Source organism: Trichosurus vulpecula, chromosome 2 (genome assembly GCF_011100635.1).
Source record: "Trichosurus vulpecula isolate mTriVul1 chromosome 2, mTriVul1.pri, whole genome shotgun sequence".
NCBI classification, from domain to species: Eukaryota; Metazoa; Chordata; class Mammalia; order Diprotodontia; family Phalangeridae; genus Trichosurus; species Trichosurus vulpecula.
The window spans coordinates 15,157,806-15,179,857 of record NC_050574.1 but is presented as its reverse complement, the minus strand read 5'-3'; the positions used below and the strand labels follow the sequence as shown (position 1 = coordinate 15,179,857).

Genomic DNA, 22,052 nt, shown 5'->3' with positions numbered 1-22,052 from the left:
CTGTCTGTCTGTCTCTCTCTCTCTGTATCTCTTGGTTTGTCTCTTTCTGTCTCTGTCTGTCTGTCTGTCTGTCTCTGTCTCTCTGTCTGTCTGTCTCTCTCTCTCTCTGTATCTCTTGGTTTGTCTCTTTCTGTCTCTGTCTGTCTGTCTGTCTGTCTCTGTCTCTCTGTCTGTATGTCTCTCTCTCTCTCTCTCTGTCTGTCTCTGTCTCTGTCTCTCTGTCTGTCTGTCTCTCTCTCTCTGTATCTCTTGGTTTGTCTCTTTCTGCCTCTGTCTTTGTCTCTCTCTTTCTGTCCCTAAATCTCTCTGTGTCTCCTTCCCTCTCTCTTTTCCCTGGCCCTCATTATTTCTGTGTCTTTCTGTCAATCTGTGACTCTCACCATTCCTGTCTTTATCAATAGACATGCCTCCAACTCTCCTTGTCTCTGTCTCTTGGTCACTCTCAGGTCTTTTCCCCATTTGGTCCCTTTATGACTCCGTAGAATCTCTGATCTTGGTCTATGCCTCTGTGGCTCAGGCCCTGCCCTCTCAATCTCTGTCCTGCTGTCCTTCCTACTTCTGATATCCTATCTCTTTCTCTTTAGCCTCTTCTCTCTATCTCCCTGTGTCTCTCTTTCTCTGTTGTGTACTATCTCTCTGTCTCTCTCACCCTGCCCCCACCCCCTGCCACATTCCCCCTGAAGGGACAATTTGTCTATCTCAAGGCAGCCTAAAGTTCAGAGGAAGTGTAGTTTGGAGGAAGGAACCTTTGGAGGAAGGTTGTTTGAGATCTATCTCAGGGCATCCAGAGGAGGGGGGGTGGTGAGGATGGAGCTGGTTCTCCTGGGCCCCAGAGGGCAGCCCCAAGTGCAGTGAGGGAAGCGGAGAGAGGCTGATGCAGACTAGATGTCAAGAAGGACTTGCTTGGAGCCAGAGCTGTCCCAGAGTGGGGCAGGCCACCCCAGGGGTGGTGGGCTCTCCTCCTGGTGCAGCTCAGGCAGGGCTGGGCCCAGAGGCCCCTGAGGCTCCTCCAGCTCTGACATTCTGGCAGTCTCTAGCTGAACCCTAGTACTCAGGAAGCCTGAGGGGACAGGGAATAAGTGACCTCAGAGCCCCAGAGGGACCAAGTCAGCACCATCCTCAGACTCCAACCTGAGGCTTGCAAAGGGCTGGTCGCCAGGTGGGAAGGGCAGCTCTTTCTCTTGGAAGGTCCCCTTTATGGCCAGCTCCATCTCACCCTGCCTGCCCAGTCACCCTAAGTCATCTCTAAGCCCCAAGCTGCACATGAACAGACAGATCACTGAGAGGGCCGGCTGGCCTCTGGCTGGGGTTCCCTGGCCCAGCTTCTGCCCCAACAGCAGCTACAGGGAATGAGGTAGAGGGTTTGGAAGTAACCATCACAGGAACTGGAGAGAGGACAGTGCAGCTATCCCAAGTCACCTCCAGAGACCCCTTCCAGTCTGGCAGGGACAAAGAACTGGGTAGAAGGGCCAGGAGCCAAGAGACAGTAAGGCCAAGGGATCCCAGGGGCCTGGATACTGACTGCTTAGAGAAAGAGAATGAATGTATGCATGTGTGAATGAATGAATGAATGAACAAGTGAATGAATGGAGTGAGTGAGAGAGTGAGTGAAAAAGCACTGGCTAAGGGAAGCTGTTAGGCCCTAAGCAAGAGCCTGTACAGGGCAGAGCTTCTCGCTGGGCTCCGTGGGACCTTGGACAAATTCTTGTGAAGTTAGCTGTTTGGCCTCAGGGACCTGAAGTCCTTTCAGTTCTTCCTGTGGGTGCCTGGCTGTGCCAGCAGAAAGGAGATGAGAGGGGCTTCCACCTGAGAACGGGGGGCAGGTTAGAGGCTCCTTCGGTCATGCTGCTGCCAGCTTTTTACACACATTAACTCATCTAAGCCTCATAACTGTCCTGGGAAGGAGACGTTATTATTCCTTGTTTTATAGATGAGGAAACTGAGGCAGATAGGGCTGGAGTAACTTAACCCAAAGTCATTTAGTCAATCAGTGTCAAAGGTGGAATTCAAACTCACAACTCCCAGGACTCAAAGACCAACATTTTATATGCTACATACACCTCAATGTTGGGGCGCAGGGGTCGGAGATAAAACTTGTGAGGAGGGAATCAGAGGGTCATGGTCCTTCAAATACAACCCCTTTACCCCCACTCTGAGAGTTCCCCACATGCCAAACTTCCCAAGTAAGTAGGGCTCACTCTGAGGGACCCATGGAAAAGGTGACATTAAGGCTGCCTTCTTCCCTGCCCATGATGCATCTGGGCCCCACCAAGGCTCTTTCCTTTTCTCCATACTCTCAGGCAAGAGTGCGGTGGAGCCTTGGGAGGGTCACCACTATCTGTGGTAGGCACTGGGCTCTAGCCAGCATGACAGCCTGGGCAGGACCAGAGGTCACACACTTACTCTCACTACTGCAGGGAAGACAGCTTCATTCTAGGCCCCCTTGGCTTTGACTCCAACACAACATTTGGCCCCTGCCCCTTCAGCAGACAGAATCTGAGGTCCCCAGTGGCCCCCAGAATCTTGGAATCTTAGACTCCAGGCCAGTCCAGACCTGAGCAAAAATCCCCTTGGCAATCCAGCCTCTGCTTGGAGCCTCTGGGGTGGGGAGCACCCCGCCCCCATCTCCTGAGGTAGCCCCTCCCTCTCTGGGGTAGTCTCATCTTTAGTAAACTTTTCTTGCCTACAGTGGCCTCTTGGGAATGTTCCCCAGCTGCTTCTTGTGGGGGGGGGATGCACCTTGAGACAAACCTCCCCCACGTCACAGCCCTTCAAAGACTGGTGGCACCTCTCCCTCAGTGCCCCTGCTTAAGCTTCCTCTTCCTTAGGCTAAACATCCCCAGGACCTTTCAGTTTTTCTGGAAGACAGTTGACCAGGATCCAGGGATCCTCTTCCTCTGCTCCCAGGCTAACACCAGCCCTCCTGTGGTCTCAACTTCTACCCCAGGGCTTGGTGGAGCTCTGCTGAGTCTGGGGGGCTGAAATCTCTCAGCCCTGGAGCAGTGACAGTTTCTGGACCCAGGCCTCCTCCCCACCTGCCCAAGGTCCCTGGCTCTGCTGAGCTTTCCTGTCTACTGTCTTGGGTCTTATGGGACATTACAGATGGAGGCTGAAGAAGCTGGAGGACCACAGAGAAGTGACCTACCAGGGGCAGGGGCAAGACTTGGTCTTGGGGGATTTTGTTCTTGGATGACCCTCGTCTCCCTGGGGCTCCAGCTGGTCCCCTGCTGGGCACTAGGCACAAGGAGACTGTTCTGTGGCCCCCTGGGGCAGTGCCAGGCCCTGTGTGACCAGAGGAGCCTCTTGACCCCCCACACAGCCTGGTCCCACAGCTTCCCCCTTCTTTCCTTTTTCCAGTCCAGCCTCTACATGCTGCCAAATAGTCAAATCCCACTTCTAACACTTACCACCTGTGTGACTTTGAACAACCTTCCTTGAGCCTCACTTTTCTCACCTGAATGGCCCCTGAAGTTCCTTCTGGCTTAGATCTAAGATTCTATGATCTCCCACCTCCAGGTTTTTGCACTAGCTTATCCCCTAGACACGGAATGCCTTCCCTCCTCGCCTCTACCTCTTGGAATCCTTATATCCTTTCAAGGCTCAGCTCAAGTGCTCATGAAGCCTGTCCTGGTGGCCCCAGCTGTTGGTCCTCCCCAATCCCTGAAATTACTTTGTATTTTGGGGAATGTATTGTGTAACACTTATGTGTGTGCTGCTGATCCTGCTGCCTTACCCCAGGACCACCTGCAGCAGAGGCAGGTTTGGTTTTGTCTGTCATCTCAGCACTGGACCCGAGCCCAAGGTTGTGAGACCTGGGACATCTCTCCATTCTTCCTCCTCTGGGACATATTTCCTTCTAATGCAGGCTTGAGTTATCCCCCCATCACTCACTGTTCTAAGCTAGGGGACCCCTGGAACTGGGGGACCCCCAGAACTGCTCCCTTTCAGCCCTGGCTTCTCCTCCAGATGGCTGTCCACGCTACACGAGGAGAGATGGGCACCACAGCAGTACGGTCGAGTGAGTGTTACCGGAACAAAGGAGTCCTCACTTTATTGGAGATGGCTCTCCAGAGGAAGGCTCAGGGTTCTGTGCTGTTTATTGCTTTTATTCATGAATGAACGATCCCCGAAAAGCTTCAAAAGCATTTTCTAAGTACTTACTGTATACAAACAGAAAAGCAAGGCAGGCCCTGCCGTCAAGGAGCCTACATTCTAATGGGTGAAAAGGTGTCAGAACCAAGTCAGAAGATAAGGTCCCATGGTCCTTAGGGTACAGGGGTAAGCAGATGGTCCTGCCGCTTCTTGGAAGGGATTCCCATGGATCCAAATCCTATCAGTTTCTTAGTTTTCCCATCTTGACATTGCCAAGAACCTTGGTGAGAACTCTCTTGGGTGGTTGTCCAGCAACTAGCTTCTGGTTGCTGACACAGGCTCCTTCTGTCTCTCCCTGGGGCTCCCTGGGGCTTGAGCTAGGTGGGCAGCTTGCTTGTGCTTGTGTGGACTTTGGTGGGGACAGCCAGCTCCTTCTCCCCTGGAGCCATCTCCCCCTAGTGGTGGTGAGGGCTGGGCTGGAAGTAGAGACTGGCATAATGGGGTTGGGGCAGGGACTGGTGTGATGGGGTGGGAGCAGGGACTGGCATGATGGGGTGGGGGCAGGGACTGGCATGATGGGGTGGGGATAGGGACCCTGCTGTTATTCCCAAGGCTGTTTAAAACCCCAACTTAGATAAACATCCAGAGGGTGTGTTTCCAGGTCAAAAGTGATTTGGAAAACAAACTCAAGGTCTGAACAGTTTGTTCTTTCTCTTAAAACCCCAAACTGCTTTCCAGTACAGGTCAGCCAAATCACGCCCTGCTTCTAGCATGCATTGCTGTTCCTGTCTTCCCCAGGCTGTAGGATTGGGGAGATCTAGTCTCTTCTGGTTATGTTTATGATAAGGTCTCTGGGTGCCTCATTATGGGTTTCTGGTCTCCTTGTGATGAGGTCAGAGTTGGGAGAGCTGGTGTGAAAGAATTCACTTAGATCTTCTCTGTAGCCATTGGGAGCTTTGTTGATGCAAAAGCAGCAGGCCTGAGATTTAGCAAGGAGCTGAACAAAGGCACTGATGTAGGGAAGGGACCAGACTTACATAGACAAAAAGCTATACAGCCTGTAGGATGATTTTAGGGTTTCTTATGGGGGTTGGAGATTTAGGGATAGGATAAGTCTTACAAGATAATGACACAGGTAGAGGACAACAAACGACACAAGATAAGGGAGACTGGAAATTTTATGACCCAGAGTAGGGGAAGAGACCAGGAATTCCATGGTCCAGGATAAGGGGAAGAGACTCTAGGATGCCTTCAGGCTCAGGAGGGGCCTCACAAGGTACTGAAAAAGCAACCCTTAATATTATTTTTAACCCTTAGGGATCCACATCATTTCCCCACTCAACCACTAGCAGGAGAAATCTTCCGGGGCGGGGGGAAGGGGTGAAGGCCATTGGGGTGAAGAGTTCATTTCAGGGGCCAAGAATAGATTGAGAAGTGGTCAGCATTGGGGTGTGGAATGCAGCATCTCCAGGGTGGAGAGAGGCAAACCACTGGGGCAGGGGCTGGTAGCCTAAGAGCTGAAAGTGGAATTTCTGCAAGCGAACAAACCAGGAGGTTAGACAAGTATGGACCAAATATAGAAGCAAATAAAATGATTAATAAGGAGGTCAGAATGACTGAAAGAAGGGAGAGGAACCAGGACCCCCGGGAAGAGGTAGGGGGAGATACCAGGCAGTAGTGGATGTTTTGCATCCAAGAGGCTGCCTGTAATGTCCTTCAAGTGCTCAAAGGATAAATTCCATGCAGAGTTTCCAGGGAATAGGGGGAGAGCTATGGGGAGTAAGTTAGTATCCTGGGAATGATGGTGACATACCCAGCAATCCTTCACACTCCCCTACCCCACTGGGTTCCCTATTTGAATTAAGGCATTAGACTTCCAGTCCTGAGGAAGCAGGCCTAACCCTAGGCATAGGGTGGGAATCAGGAATCAGTGGACTAGAAACAGAAGAGGTTCAAGGTGGGGCCCAGAACCCAGCATAGCTAGAAAGCACACAGGCAAGTCCCCAAAGTGAGGGGCTTTAATGCATAGTCTCTTATTACTTTTCTGGCTAGTCTCACCCAGCATCTTATCTCACATCTCCCATCCCACCTCCTGCTTGCTTCATCTGCCTCAGCATTCCTGTCTGCCTCACTATCCACCCAAATGCTTTTGAGAGAGGGACAAAGGGAGCTGTCCCTGCCTGAATGGGGGTGGGGAGGGGAGTAAAATGAGGCTGAAGCAGTGTCCAGGGGATGAGGAGAGTGTGGAACAGGAATCCTTGTTGCATGACCATCTGCAGGTGGACAGCCAATAGTCTAGAAGACACAAATCTGACAGACAAGTTTGATATGCAGGGCCCAAATAGAAAGAATATTACAAGTGACAAAGAAAGAAACCAAGAGCCCTATGATGCCACTATTTACTTTTGACATACAGGACTTTCTGGTTTTGTTATTTTCTCAGAGATTTCCACTCTGATTCCAATTCCTTCAGGAGGATCAGATGCTGTTGAGGATCCAACTCTATAAGTAACAACACTTTGCAGGTAGAAGCTTTCTACCCTTGAGTTCAATAGTTATAGAGGTGAATTTACTTACAAGAGACTGACTTTTACTCCAGTCATCATAAAAGACTTGGGAGGATCCAGAAGTAATTAATTCCAAAACAATGCATATCAATAAGTTGCTTACAATAAAACATGTTTGTGCCACAGAATACACAGTATGAACAGATGTTATTTCCACAATAGTAACAAACTTTGAATGAAATTGACTTTTCTATTAATGCAAAAGTATTCCATAAGTTACCTCTAAGAAATCTGTACTGAAATTCTTTTCTCCAAACTGAAAATGTTTCTGATCTAGTTTCAGTAATTAATAGAATAACGGTTAGGTCCCTCCATCAGTTGTACCAATACTCAATTATTCTAAAATCATTTTGAAACATTTAAGGACCTTATTCTGTACAGACATGTCTAGCAACAGGCAGATAACTAGGCCAAATACCCATTTACTAAGTTGTTTAAGATATAAAAAGGAATATCATTTTAGGCTGAATAGGTCAGATCTTAAACACACACTTTATTATAGTAGCTCATACATACCCCGGCCTTAGTCTATGGGATAATGATTCAACATTATGTTTGTACCTTTGTTTCACAAACTTCTTTTCCCTTTGTCTAATTATTCCCATATTCAGAAGGAACGTTCTGTTCCATGGATTTAATCTGTCACATGACTATGCAGGAGTAGTAATTTATCCAACTGTTTGCAATATGGAATAACTACACATTCAGACTGAAGAGAGCAAGATTTCACATAGATTGTGCTCACATCTTATAATGACTTTGATTTATCTTACATCTTATACTTATGCTTTGGTTACAGAAATTCGCCATAAAAAGGAAAGACAAGGAGATAAGATATCACAGTTTTACAACCATGTAGTATCAATTCCATCTCATCGCCAGACTCAGGAATAGTCAGGTGGGAAACATTCCTTTTCAAAGGAACACAATGGGAAACTGAGTCAGGAGGATCCCATCTTAGGTTGAGGCTAAGATTGTCTTCTCAGTTTTTCCACACACAGACCTCCATCTGCAACAGTCACATTCTCTCTGAGTAGCTTGTGGCATTTTTCTCAGATGGTAGATTATTGCCTATTGATTATTGGTGAATGTTTATGATCCACCAGATAACTCAAAACACAGCTTATTTTGGTCCCAAGCACTTTTACCTCAGATGGCAAGTTTCACTAATCAAAAAAAAAAATTTACTAGGACTTAGATCTCTAATTTTAAATCTGTCCTTGTGCAAAAGCCAATCACTAGAGAACATTTCTATATATCTGCAAATTCTCAGCATGCCAAGATCCTTGTTTAGGAATTCCATAACTCAAACAAGCTCTTTGGAGAGCTTATAAAATCAAGGAGGATGGAAAGGGAGCCCTGAGAAGGGGCTGCTTTACCTACCCCATCTATCCTTAGAGAGTCTATGGGCTGTGCTTTTGACTAGCCCTGAGGACTGCTCTGAATGGGCAGAACCCTCCTTTCCATACAACACACACAGTAATCAATTACCAACTTTAGGTTTTAGTATTAAAACATAACCAGCAATCTTACTATTTTCAAATTGTTTAGCTGTATCACAAACAATGAAATTCAGATGACATCAATTGCATTTCCAGATCACATAAAAATTATTGGTAGAAGGATGGGCTGTCTTACCAAGTGCAGGTAACTGGCTGGCTTCTTACCTCCTGAGAGGTACTTCCAGGCTTTTGGCCCCAGGGGCCCAGGGCCATTACCAGTGGGGCCTTCACAGTAGCTGATACCCCTTCTCCCTCCCTCCTCTCACCAGGTGGGAGAAGGTGAATTGTAGGTGGGGGTGGGGGAAGGGTGAAACTCTCTTTTCCTAATCTGATCTGGGATGAGAGGAGTTAATAGAAAAACTCCAGGGCTGTTTGCAGTTGTTCTGAAATACCCTCTTGACCTAAGGGAAGGGAGTGACCAGGGTTGTCAGGAGGGGTTTCAAAGCTCAAAGTTCAATCGAAAATCTGCTAAGCTGTTTTTCAGCTGTTCTATCCTTTCACTTCTATGCCCATCCCTTAAAAATTGCAAGTGGGACATTGAACCTTTCAGACTGACATTCAAGAGACTAGTGCCCTTTGTTAGGATACCTGAAGTATGAACCAATGACTCTGTTTCTCTGAAAGCACCTATTTAAGGCTGATCTAAGGACACAATAAACCTAGAAGTGAAACTTAGAGAATTCTCAGTAGGTTTGAATATGATTATTTTCAGTATATTAGGCCTTTTAAAATCACACAAAAAGATTTTGCAAAACATTTCTTTGTAAAAAGTATTTCCTTTCCTAAAAAAAAGAGCATATGATTTAGAATAATCACTAAAACTCTCATAAAATAAATTAGCTGGAAACCTTAAAGATTGGGATTTATCAAAACCAAATTGGTATAAAGTGTCTGTTAAATATCAAAATCCCCAAAGTACCATAAAACCAAAATTCTGAATAATCACAAATCCCTAAGTACCAAAAGGAGTTTACCTTGGGGAGGAAGTTCAGTTTTTTCCTAAATCAAGAACATACTGGATTAAACTAGCGTTATCACAATAGCAATGTTTACCAGGCTTTTAAAAACTTACTCAGTAGGAATTCCACTATACAGAAGACTCTACACAGGGTTGATAAGAATTTATGATTAGATGGTTCCAAAAATTTTGTTTTAATTAACAACCTCAATTCTTAATTAAGTACAATTCTTAATCTAACAACATCTAGATTATAAGAAGAATTGCTTTTCTAACAAACATAGGTAATTCAATGTTAGCCAAGTTGTGCAATACATGAAAATTTAGAAATATAACCACACCACAAGTAATTATTATGTATTTAAAATTTGAAACAGGACCAATTAATTACCATAACTTAGTTGGATGAGCAAATCAAATATGGATGCATAATCACTAGTGTTAACATTTTAATTTCTAAGGCCCAATACTCTTAGCACTTTAAAAGAAAAGATTATTATCCATAAACTCACATTTTTTGAAGACATGTGGTAACAATTCCAAGTTCCAAATAACCTTTTACCTCCTTGGGCTGGAGTTCCCTATCCCTTCACTTATCAGATAGAGAACATTCAGCTCTCCATTCCCATCCTCCCAGGAATTTGGAGCTGCATGTACTAGAAAATGCATATAAAGTTTGAAGTTAACAACACAAGGAGCAGAGATCTAGAAACGAGGGAGGGCCCAGGGACCCCCAAAGAAAACCAGGTGCAGAGGCCCAGAGGACACAGAGACCCTGAAACCGGGATGCAAGGACTCCCAAGGAAAACCAGGCAGAGGCCCACCTCCCTCCTCCCCACAATGTCCCACGGGGGAAGAGAAGGAACAAAACAGGGTAAACGAGGGTGCAGGGGGAACAAGACAAGATTAAAAAGTCTTCTCAAGCAGAGCAAGGTGCCTTTTCTTTAAGTTTTGGAGACCAAATTTCTTACTAAACTTATTTTGTTTAGAAATCCCCTTCACAGAGCACTTTTCTCGATTATATTGAGGTCAGGCTGTGTTACAATGGAATACTCAGGCACTTTTCTTTAAAGATCTCCTTCCCAAATTTCCCTCCTAGCAGTCTCCTCTTGTCCCAGCATCCCGGGACAGAGGGGAGAAAGAAAAATGACCAACCAGGGCAAGGGCGTCCCCTTATACTAGGGTCCACAGTCCGACTGACCACCCAGAAGTCAGTGGAGTTTCAGACACCACTGGCAGTGTCTGGGCACTCCAGGGGTCTCACTGCTAGGGAGACAGTGGGAACAGAAAGGGTCTAGGGGAGAAAACAAAGAAAAGGGTGCTTATCTGTTATCCCAACGGCTAGGAGAAGGTCATTGGAGTCCAATTAATATTTGTACTCCTGGGTTTCGGCACCAAAAATGATGATGTCAGAGTTGGGAGAGCTGGTTCATCAAATGTGAAAGAATTCACTTAGACCTCCTCTGTAGCCATTGGGAGCTTTATTGATGCAAAAGCAGCAGGCCTGAGATTTAGCAAGGAGCTGAACAAAGGCACTGATGTAGGGAAGGAATCAGACTTATATAGACAAAAAGCTATACAACCTGTAGGATGATTTTAGGGTTTCTTATGGTGGTTGGAGATTTAGGGATAGGATAAGTCTTACAAGATAAGGACACAGGTAGAGGACAACAAATGACACAAGATAAGGGAGACTGGAAATTTTATGACCCAGAGTAGGGGAAGAGACCAGGAATTCCATGGTCCAGGATTAGGGGGAAGCTATGTGGTAACTCAAGATTAGGGGAAGAGACTCTAGGATGCCCTCAGGCTCAGGAGGGGCCTCACAAGGTACTGAAAAAGCAACCCTTAATATTATTTTTAACCCTTAGGGATCAACATCACTTGGGTACTTATTGTGAAATATGTGTGTTTATTATTGTGAGCTCTCTGGGAGTGTATAGACTTTCTACTCCCTCAAAGATGTTCCTGGCCACAACTAGTAGATTGGCTGAATGCCTCCTGTTGTCAGTGGCCTAACACTCACTGCTGGCTTTTTTGGGGATGGGTCTGGCACCACTGAGTTACAGACTTACATGGGTTGTCTCCCCCGATGCCCGTGGAATGTGTGCCCATTGAAATGTTTCCTTTCGTGTTTCTGGTGCCAGGCACACAGCAGGTGCTCAGTAAATGTTAATTAAGAAGACCAGGTTTGATTCTTGATATGTCTCTTGTCTGAGCTTCAGTTTCCTTGATTATAAAATGTGACTAATAACATTTCTGTTTTATGGGCTTCCTGTTAGGACAACATATTGTGAGAAATGGTGGAAAAAGTTTTGTTTCCACAGAGTCAAAACTATCTCTCCCCTCCCCACCAGATTTAGCAGAATGGAAGTCAGGTGACTGATTAGAACCATTTCTGATCAGAGCTATAATCTAATAGAGACCAGGCTTCTGATCTGGTTAAAGGTTAGAGGCGTGTGCGCATGCTTAAGGAGCTGTTTGAGGGAGGCATAACTCGCAGTTCAGGGGGTTGCATCTGGCCAATGAAGAGCCAGGTGGGAAATTCGAATTAGGAGTCAATAAAAGGACTGACATTTGTCTGAGTCCCTTGTACTCGCCTTACTTTTTTCAGGGGATGTACCCATTTATTCAGGAGGAATAAATGTAAGATATAATTAAAACCTTCTTGGCCTTCCAGAGTATTATTTATTCCTAGCCAATGTAAGTATATTTCTAACAACATTAAAGCTCTAGAGCCAAAGCGAATTACAATTTTTATCATTCACTCACCGGTGCATTCAATGAGTAGTCATCAAATGCCTACTATGCACTAGGGGAGGAGTTCAGATTTGATCCCAAAGACCAGAGGGAAACCCCGAAAGGTCTTAGGGCAGGGGGCAGAGCCTTCCTGTGTTCTAGCAGGTGAATGTAGGGAAGCCTGAAAAGAGAGCAGCTAGAGACTATAGGCCTGAGCTAAGGTGGTAGCTGGAGGTATAGAGGAGTACCCTGAATGTAGTGGTGATAGGACCCCTAAAATTTGGTAACTGTTTGGATTTATGGGGTGAGGCAGAGGAGCATCCAGAGATGACTCCAAGGTTGTGAAGCCAAGTCATCACTGGGAGGATGAGGATGGTGGCATGGGAAATTAAGGAAGAAGGTGGGGAGATGGAGTTCTGCCTTTGTCCTGTAGAGTTAGAGACATCCACAGAACACCTGGGGAGGGGCTGACTGGCAGCTGGAGTGGGGGGAGAGGGCAGAGGGAGGCCACTCCTCTGCTCTGAATGAGGCCATTCTTTCTGCCCGGAGGATAAAATACAAAGTCCTCCCTTTGACAATTAAAGTCCTTCAAGATGTGGCTTCAGCCTGTCTTTCCAGGCTGATCACACCCCAGCCTCTTGGAATCCACAGTGGCCTTTTACAGCTCAGCTCCAATCCTCTCCCTCCCCTCACACTGGTCATCGCCCTCCACATTTATTTTTATTTTATGTCTGTCCTTTATTTACATATCTGTGATCATGTTGTCTCCTCTGCTGAATGGAAGCTCTTTGTGGGCAAGAACTATGTAACTTTTGCCTCAGGACTGCTGCTTGCCCTTCTAAGACACTAAGTGGGCCAGATGACAAAGGAGGTAAGTGGGATGGGGGCGGGGAAGCAAAGGGCAGGATGCCTAGGCCTGTGCTGGCCATGCTGACTAGGGCTGCCGCCTCAGGGATGAGACCTTGGAGCTGGGCTCCAACTGAACACTCCTAACACATCATTTGACCATGAGCAGCAGCTCATGAGACTAACCTTGGTTAGTTAGGTCTGTGAGTGATACCTTCCTTGCCTTGCACATGGGGCAGTTCATTGAATGTCTGGCCTCGGATACTGAGAAGATGCCAGTACCTGGGAGAAGAACAGGGAAGCCAGGACAAGAGGAAGCAGCTGGGAGCTCAGGTTCAACCTGACTTGGGCTTGGGAAAGCTTCCCTTCCCCTGGCTCCCAAGTGAAATGCCCCTGGACCCCAGATGATCAGGCAAGAAATTCTCCCAGATTCTTTATTGGTTCACTTCATCTGTGGCTTAGGGACCCTTAAGGGGATCTTCCAGAGGTCCTTCTGTTCCCAATCCTGTCTGTTTTTCTGGCTCCTCAAGCAAGGCAACAGGTTTCTTTTCTTGCTGCTGGGCTGACCCCCTGTGTCGCCAGGCTTCATTCGTCAGAGCCCCCAGGATGGCCAAAGTTACACCAACCACTACCAGCCAGAGGCTTCTGAAGTTATAGTATGGAGACACATACTCTGGGAGAAGGGAAGAAAGGGAAAAGAGGAGGAGAAGCCGTTACTGGTACAGAAACCTGGCAGGAGGCCCAGTTCTGTAGCCTCCTTCCATACTCCACTAGCCAGGCTCTGTCCCTAGAGGCCCATCAGTGGAGCTAGGAGGCCCTTGGTCACTCACCATAGTTAGGAGTCTCATGTAACAAGTGCTTTTCTGGAGATCCTCCTGGTTGGAGAAAAGGAGAAGGATGAGAAGCTGGGGCTACCTCTCCTCTCTCTCCTGGGTCTCTATGGTACTTGCTTCTGGATTCACTGAGCCTTGTAGGTGATTGATTGACCTACTAGGGGCTGGGAAAGGGTGGGGCTGAGGACAGATTGAGGAAGAGCTTGGGAAGGAAAAGGCCCTGGCTTCTTGTACTCACCCCACCCCCTGGGTAATAACACCCCCCTAGGAGCTCTGCTGATCTCTGGGAAGGACCCTGGGCAGCAGTCAATCCTCGGGGCCTGTGGGACACATTCACCTAGCCATTCAGAGGCCCTGGGGATGGGCTTGGGGATCCCCCCCCAACCCTGCCTGCCTCCTTACCTGAAATCTTGAGCACCAAGGTATCACTGGGTATTGACCAGAGGTAGGGGAATTCACTATCAAAGCTGTAGCATAGGTATGTGCCTCCATGGGAGTCAGTCACAGAGGGAAATGGGAAGGTGGCGTGGTAATCAGTAGAGATCAGTGAGTGGGGCGCGTTGGCTCCACTTGTCTTATAGAGAACATATTTGTCAGAGCCGAGCTGTGACTCACAATGCAAGGTCACATCCTGTCCTAAAGCCACGGTGGTGCCTGGACTGGCCGAGATGGAGGGTTTGGGGTACAATCCTAGAGGGAGGGAAGGGGATCCCTGAATGAAGGGGAGCTTCAGCTTCATCTTCATATCCTGTCCCAGGGAGGCATCTATGACTCCTCCCTCCATCCTTGAAATTTGGATGGAGTTCCACCATTCCTCCCACTTCTGTCCCACCTCCTGAAGTCAGAGCTTAGAGGTCAGGAGGCTGGGGGCAGATTTCCTGGCAGGAATCTCAGGACTGCGCCTAACTAACCAATCACCTGCCCTCTGTGGACCTCATTTCCCTCATCTGTCAAGTGAGCAGCTTGGATCAGACGCTCCCTCGGGCCCTTCTCAGCTGTATTTTTCCTGGGATTCCCTAAACTGGGATTCCTTCATTCTCCTTCCAAGAGAAGGGAGGACATGAGAGAGGAACATGACCAGGCTCATCCGCCTTACCTGTGACCATCAGCTCCAATGGGTCACTGAGTTCTGACCAATGGTCTTGTCTCTGGTATCGACACCGATAGCGACCTGCCGTCTCTGCTGCTATGTCTGCAATGAAAAACTCGGCCTCGCTCCAGGGCCCAGGTACTTCCAGCATATCTCTTAGTTCTGTGGTCCCATCCTTCTCCAGAAGGAACCTGTGAGCCCCATCAGCGCCCTGGCAGTGGACCATGACAGACTTCCCCCAGGGGATCACAGTGCCAGGCACAGCCCACAAAGAAGGTTTGGGGAGTGTTTCTGGAAGTGAAGTAGATAAAGCCTGCCATTCCAAGGAAGCCCCTGCTTGAATCTCTTTGGGTCTCCCTCAAAAATAAGGAAGCCCAGATAGGAGGGTCAGCTGGGGCCTAGGCCTGACTTGGGTTTGGGATTAAGGGATCTCCCCTCACTTGGTTCCTAAATGGAATGCCCTTTGGTCAAGATGCCCCACCCCCCAATCCATCCCAGGAGACAGGCCCCTGATTAATTTATTGGTTCACTCCATTTATCTCCCATCCTTAGCTCTTCAAAGAACCTAGATGCTGGGTACCCCAATCCTCAATACCCCTAGACCCCTGGGAACAGCCATCTCTATGCTAAGCTATGGGGCAGAAAAGGGGGTTAGAGAGAAAAGACTCACCTCTCTGTGCCATGATGCTCTGGCTCAAACACAGCCCTGTCAGAGAGGACCCAGTGAGAGAAAAGAGTTCCCTCCCCCCACCACCAAACCCTAGGCCCCCTACCCACTCTGGAAGAGGCCTCCTGGCCACAGGATGAGAGAAGTAGAGCTGGGAGGGACCTCAGAGGTCATCTAGCATGAGGAAACTGAATCCCGGGAGGTGACATGACTGCCCAAGTTCACACAGGGAAATCATCAAAGGTAGGATTTAAGTGTAGCCTCAGAGCATCCTGTCCTGTGTGATCTGTGACTCCACTTCCCATCCCTGAATGCCTTCAAACTCACCAAGACAGAGCAGTGCTGCCAAGGACCCAGGCATGTTCCTGAACTGAGGTGTTAAGGAACCGTGAGGACTTTGGATGGGGGCAGAAGATGGGCTGGGGCTGGTGGTAGGTCTGTCCTTTCCTCCCCGATGGCCAGGTTCACAGCTCCCCCCTCATAACTTCCTTCCCTCTTGGACCCTGTGTCATCCTCCTAGCAACGCCCCAACTAACTGCAGGTGCTATTGTGATGACACAGAAGCCCACTGTGCTACCTGATCTGGCTGAAGGAAGTCCAGACTGGGTGTAGTATTAATCTGATCAAAGATCTTCCCCACCCATTCAATAGGTCTCCAGTGGACCTAGGTGGGAAGGCCTGATTGTATCTTTGTTCATAAGTAGGCCCCAAACCCCTACTTACTAGGTACTAAGCCCATGTGGGTGTGAAGCCCTCAGGGCCCTAAGAGGAGTCGCTAAGACCAGAGCCAATGGTATGTGCCCTGAGTTCTAGTCAATCAGATACGGCTATGACTGTATAAAAAGAGAGCCCAGAACTGGAAGCAACACAACAGAGCTGGGAGCAGTGAAGTAGAGAGCAGCAGGATTCAGAAGCAGAAAGCCAGCATTGAGAGTACAGAGCTGAACAAGAGAAAGTTCTGGAAATTAAGGAACTCTGGGTCAGCAGAGCTGCAGGAGAGAATGCTGAAAGGACAGTTAGGATTCATGAGTGATCTTTCTATAGGGAGGCCCTAGTAACAAGGAGAAGCTATAGTATGGCTTGATTCCTTGCTATAATATTTTGTTATAATTTCCTTATTACTACAGTGAGGTGGGCTTATTGGTTTTGGAATATTATTGCTACAATATTAAATTGGGGGCATTGGTCCTTGAATCTGATCCTCTGGAGTCTAAATAAATGTTATACTTCCTCTGCCTTCTACCTAGAGAATTCCTTACACTTTGAGATTCTGAACCATTCAGGCATGCCCATGGTCCTCTCCAAGATCATGAATATTGCCTTACTGCTAAGGCAGGGTGGGGGGGGGGGGAGGGAGTTGGGGGTGGGGCTTTGCAAGAGAGGAGTGTTAAGGCAATCAGACTTTCCTCTGTTCTTCCCTTTTGGGATGCTAAGACTCTCAAGTCTCCCCTTTGTTTGAATTGGTGGGAAACCTTTTGCTGGATTTGTTTTGGAATATTTCTCAGCACTGATGCAATCAGGAGTCATTGACTTGTATATGATATGATACTGGGGATGGGGAACTTTCACACACCCAGCCTGGGTGAGGTCAGAGCCTTCAGGGCTCCAAAAAGGATATAATTAAAGGGAGCTTGGTGTTTAACTTTTGGGGCTCACTCATGGAAGGAGTATTGAGACTCTGGGCAAGCAGTTGTAATTGCCCCCCGGCTTTGCTAACGCAGACCCATTGGTTCTTCTCTGGTAACTATGAATCGTGATTTGAATCAGACAAGGTCTGTCTGTTGATGTTTGTAATTTATGTCTGTATTTGCCTTGAAGTTCAGGGGGCTTATCTTTTCCCTCTGATCTAAGTGAATGATACACGTATGTTTGATTAAACTGAGATTGTTAACCCCTTAAAGTTGCTTTCCCTAGAAAAGCAGATCAAAGAACCTGTGTTAGCAGCTCTTCTGTATGCTGGTATTACTGGTCTTACACAGCCATGGTACCTGCTAGCTAATTGTTGCTACAAGGAGAGAAGGCCTCATCCCAAGGCATAGAAAAGTGGAACCATGAGCTAGTGCCCTGTTGTTCTGTTGTACCAGAAGCGAGTGAGACATGCCACAGAGTATAAGTTTTAAATGGAGAATTTATTAGCCAGCGGCCATTAGGGGTATGCTACCCAGATCAAATGTTCCCATGTTGGGGTGAAGGTGTGGTTTATATAGGACATACGGGGTACAGTAGTTAATTATCTCCTGGAACCTACAGGCCAGGACACAGGGTGAGGGGAACAGGAACAAAGGTCCTGACTGATCAAAAGATTCTGACAGGTTATCATTAAGTGGGATAATCTTATTGACATTCCTTGGTGGAGCCACAGAGCCTCAGGGATATCTGCTAAATGCCAGAAAGTCTAAGTCCATTCCTTATCATGCAAACTGGGGTTTCTCAGGGGTCTCCTGATTTTTTCAATATTACATTCCCCACTTCCTTTTATGGAGGTATTCAAATCTTTGAAAAAAGGAACGACCTGATGGGGCATAGCAATAAAATGAGGGGGCCAACCAAAACACTAACCAGGGGTGAGTCTGGGGAAGGCATGCATTTTGATAGTAACAATAAAGGGCAAGGGTCAGGCAGAGATTCTGGCCCAATGATAACACTAGGCTGATGGCCCCAGGGGAAGGCCAGACCTAGTTGGAAGACTCAAGGAGAGCCCAAGGAGCCTCCTGGGGACTGCACTCCAGAAATTTAAAAAAATGATACAAAATAGTATAAAACGTTCCATATTTCCCCCTTTTGGTCAAAGGAAAACTGAAAGTTTCGCCTAAAGACCAATTAAGGTATGGAAAAACCTCTATCTTCCTCAGGGGTGAAGTTCTGAAATCCCTATCTAGGTGGAGTTAGGTTTTCCCTTTTCTGTGTTTGGACATCCCAGGGATGGGCAGGAATTGTAAACTAATTGTAAGCAAGCAGAGGGAACATAATATTAAAATTCAGGAAAACAGTCTTGGGAACACAAGGACTCAGAAAGGGAAAAAGCAGGTCCTTGCTCAGGTTCTGGTTCTGGATCCTGTGAGAAAGCCGTCTGAGTCTGATGCTGTCCCTCTCAGGCTCTTTGGAACCACAGGGAAAGGTCTCCTATAGGCTCAGATGTCCACTCCTCAGATGTGACAGAAGGTTCAAGGAGCTCCCAGAACACATGAGATTTGATGATTGAGAGAAAAAGAGCACAACATAGGTCCCAGACACACAGGGCTAAGTTCAAACAAATACAATAAATAGTTCAATATCCCAGCCACACAGGGCTGAGTTCAAACAATTACAATAAAGTTTTTCCCATAATTCACAAAACTGCACAATTTCATTGAGTCAGGCACAGACCAAACCACTTAGATGGTTCACAATAGAGGGGGAGATTTGCATGTCACATGTTTTACATTTACAAATCAGATAACCAAGAAAACTTAAACATGAACCATACAAAGTAATGCAATCATTATTAATAACGTTGACTAGCATTAAATTCCTAACATCATATATAACATCATAAACTTTTAGCCATGCCATGTCTCTTTGATGGCATTTACAAAATAACCCACAAACTATTCTTAACAAAGCTACAAATGTTTCTGATTCAATTCCAGCAATTAATTGCACATTTTGTATACCAAGTAACTTTAAATTACAGTCACAATGTCCATTCAAAGCAGTATTTTTAAATCCCAGATGCATGATTGTAGTTATCTGGTCCCTTGATAGTAAAAGAGAGTTCTGCTTCTCTGGTTCAGATCTAGAAATTCTCAGACAATTCTAACTTAATATAACTTACAGATACTTTACAAAGGAGATATATTTTCACTTGTACCACTATCTTATACAATTTTCTTGTGCTAGCATCCAAATTTAAGCTCTTATTACCAAAACATACTGATCAGCCCGAATTTCCAGAATTGATAAATTTTGGAGCCAATCATACACATCTGTACATAATTCTTAGGGGAATCAATCTGATCCTATTGCCTTTTTCAAAATTCGCTATCCCTTCCTTTTATTAGACATTGATCACATTACATCTTTGCCTTATTTGCTTTGCCTAATCATTTCCCCTTTTGGAGGATGTTATCCCTATATTATTTCAATGTTTTATTTGGCCATGAACATAAGTTAAAATTGTAAGCTATTCATACCTGTATCCTATTATAATAACTCAGAGATATTTCAATATTCATCTATTACCTAACAGATTTAGCATAGTGCTTACAAAACTTCTTGATAATATAAATTTGCTATGAAAGAAAAGAGGGACAATGTCATATATCTTAATAGAAGGAAAGAACTTCCTTAGCTCTGTTTGATTCCAGGCATGAGTCATATCTGATAGCCAATCATATAGTCACCAGGTGCTGAAAGCAGGGCTTAGGAGTAACCAGGTGGGGACTTTCCCTTTCAGAAAGGAAATAGCAGAAGTGGGAAATAGAGTCAGGAAGATCCTACCTAGGCCATGTCCAAGGTCATCTTCAAAACCGTTTCCCAGGCACAGACATCCACCTTTTAAAGTTCTCAGCTTGTAATGCCTGCCATACTACTACTGGCTTCACGTGACCTATTCTTGTAATCAGAGCTTAAAACAATATTAAATTGTAGTCCCATAAAATCTTAAACAGCAAATAAATATCCTTCAGATGAGACTGCCCAAATTTCATTGAGCTAATAATTATCAAATCAAGTTCAACCATAAGACAAAACAACTCATAAGTTAGTACTTTTTACTGTCATAACTGTGTATACTGGAATCCCACTCTAGCTTCTTAAACACACAAAAGAGGGGATTTGTGTTTCGTGTTAACTCATTCTAAAGAAAAGGAACACTTATTAAAGAGATCTGCCATCTCATCTCCCCCTGAGGGTGGGTTCTTCTCCATCAGATGGCAGACTTCACTAATAAAATTACCAGACCAAACCCATCTCAAGTCTTAGTCTAATCTTATCAGTTCTGTTGACTTTAAGAAGCTGCGTTGGAGGCTTCTGGCTCCTACCATCTTCTTATTTTCAGTAAAACTCAAATCCCAGTAATTGCTGCCCCTCTGCCTTTCTTCCCTTCTGACAGGTGGGCTAAGGTGAAATTCTTTCTTCTTATCTAAACTAAGGGCGGGGAGGAGTAAAGAATGTAGACCTCTTTACAGAACATTTTTCAAAAGTATTTTCCCTTCTTTAAAACAGTTTAAATTTTTATCCTGGTGTTAAAGGAATACTCACTAAACCTTTCTGAAGAGAATTATTTAGAAGGTTTTAGAATGATAGACATCTATCTCCTTCTCTTTCCTTAAAGCAAATTAAACCTTAAAAACTAGAATTCATTAACTAAGTTGGTGCCAAATGTCCTCATTCTCAAATATTGCACAGATTTCCTAGATATTACAAAGTGCCTTAGTCAAAAAGTGTTGTAATGTGGAGTACACTTAGTTTCCATAATTACATACCCAATTAAATTAGCTTTATCACAATAACAAAATCTACCAGGACTTTAAAAGCTTTGTCCATAGGAATCTCTCTACCCTGAAAACTTTTACACAAGATTGAATATCCAAATGTCCTTGGTTCAGTTAACAACCTCAGTTTCTTAATTAAGTACAATTCTTAATGTAACAACATCCAGATTACAAGAGAAATTATTTTTCTAATAGCATAGGTAATGCGATGTTAACCAATTTGCATAATATAACAAATTTAGAAATAAGTACACCACAAGCAATTATCATGTATTTAAAACTTGAAACAGATTCTAGTTAATTACCAATCTAGTGATCATAACTGAGTTAGATAAGCAAATCAAATCTGGTTCTTAACCACTAGTGGTAACATTTTAATTTCTAAGGCCCAATACTCTCAGCATTGAAAAAGAAAAGATTACTGTTTATAAAATCACATTTTAACAGTTCGCAATGTGTCCTGAATTGACAGAGATTACAAGAGGACCTAACAAGGCCTTTGTATAAATAGTTGATTTATAACAAGAACAATTTCAACTGAACTTCCAGACAAAACTTGGAAGTTGTAATTTCTTAGGTTACAGCAATTGTCCAACTTCTTAACCTAACGCAACTCTAACAAAATATTTTTATATTATAGAAATGTAATGATGCCCTAAACATTATTATGTACGTAAAATTTGAACTACTCATTTCAGTCTAGGTAGATACATTTCTAAACCAAATATGACACTTTAAAATTACCAACTTTTCATCACATCCTTTAAAAGCATCCAATTCACATATATCGAACTCAGATTAAAATCACATAATGGTCTTCTCAAATTACACAATCTAAGAGAATGTTAGAAATACAATATAATTGTAGAAATACAGAAACAATAAATTTCAGATGACATCGATTGCATTTCCATATTATCACATATAGGAATTGTTGATCCTATTACTTCTGGTATTTTTATATTAATACATTAACATATAAATACATCATCACATATATTAATACATTAACATTTTAAATACACTTTATTTAGCTGTATATTCTTCAGCACCCACTACCTCTGGCCCAGGTATTAGGAACTTTTGCCTGGCCATGAATGAACTTATGAAAGAAAGAGAAACTTGATTTGTACCCACTTTTTCTAAGCTTCATCTTATACATACTGGTATTTAACAAAATGCCTAAAAGGATTTTTTTTTGACTCCTAAGGAAAATAAGAGGGAGTGGTCCTTAAGAGCACATGGGCTTGCAACTCCCCCACTCATTCTTTCTACCAAGCTAAA

The 22,052-nt window shown here is 45.1% G+C and overlaps 1 protein-coding gene across 2 annotated transcripts; it reads right to left on the bottom strand.

Moving 5' to 3' along the window:
* Window positions 1-13,126: 13,126 nt before the first annotated feature.
* On the bottom strand, window positions 13,127-15,827 carry LOC118835327 (platelet glycoprotein VI-like). Of its 2 annotated transcripts, none has more exons than XM_036742513.1 (6): window positions 15,622-15,827; window positions 15,298-15,333; window positions 14,634-14,729; window positions 13,940-14,227; window positions 13,535-13,579; window positions 13,127-13,377 (listed from the first exon to the last, which is right to left on the bottom strand). In XM_036742513.1, exons 1-6 carry the CDS (start codon window positions 15,653-15,655, stop codon window positions 13,163-13,165), a joined length of 714 nt encoding a protein of 237 aa, XP_036598408.1. In that variant the 5' UTR covers window positions 15,656-15,827; the 3' UTR covers window positions 13,127-13,162. The 2 variants fall into 2 exon arrangements, with proteins under 2 accessions (XP_036598408.1, XP_036598407.1); XM_036742512.1 differs by having other exon boundaries at window positions 14,634-14,918; window positions 15,622-15,815.
* Between the last annotated feature and the right edge of the window lie 6,225 nt (window positions 15,828-22,052).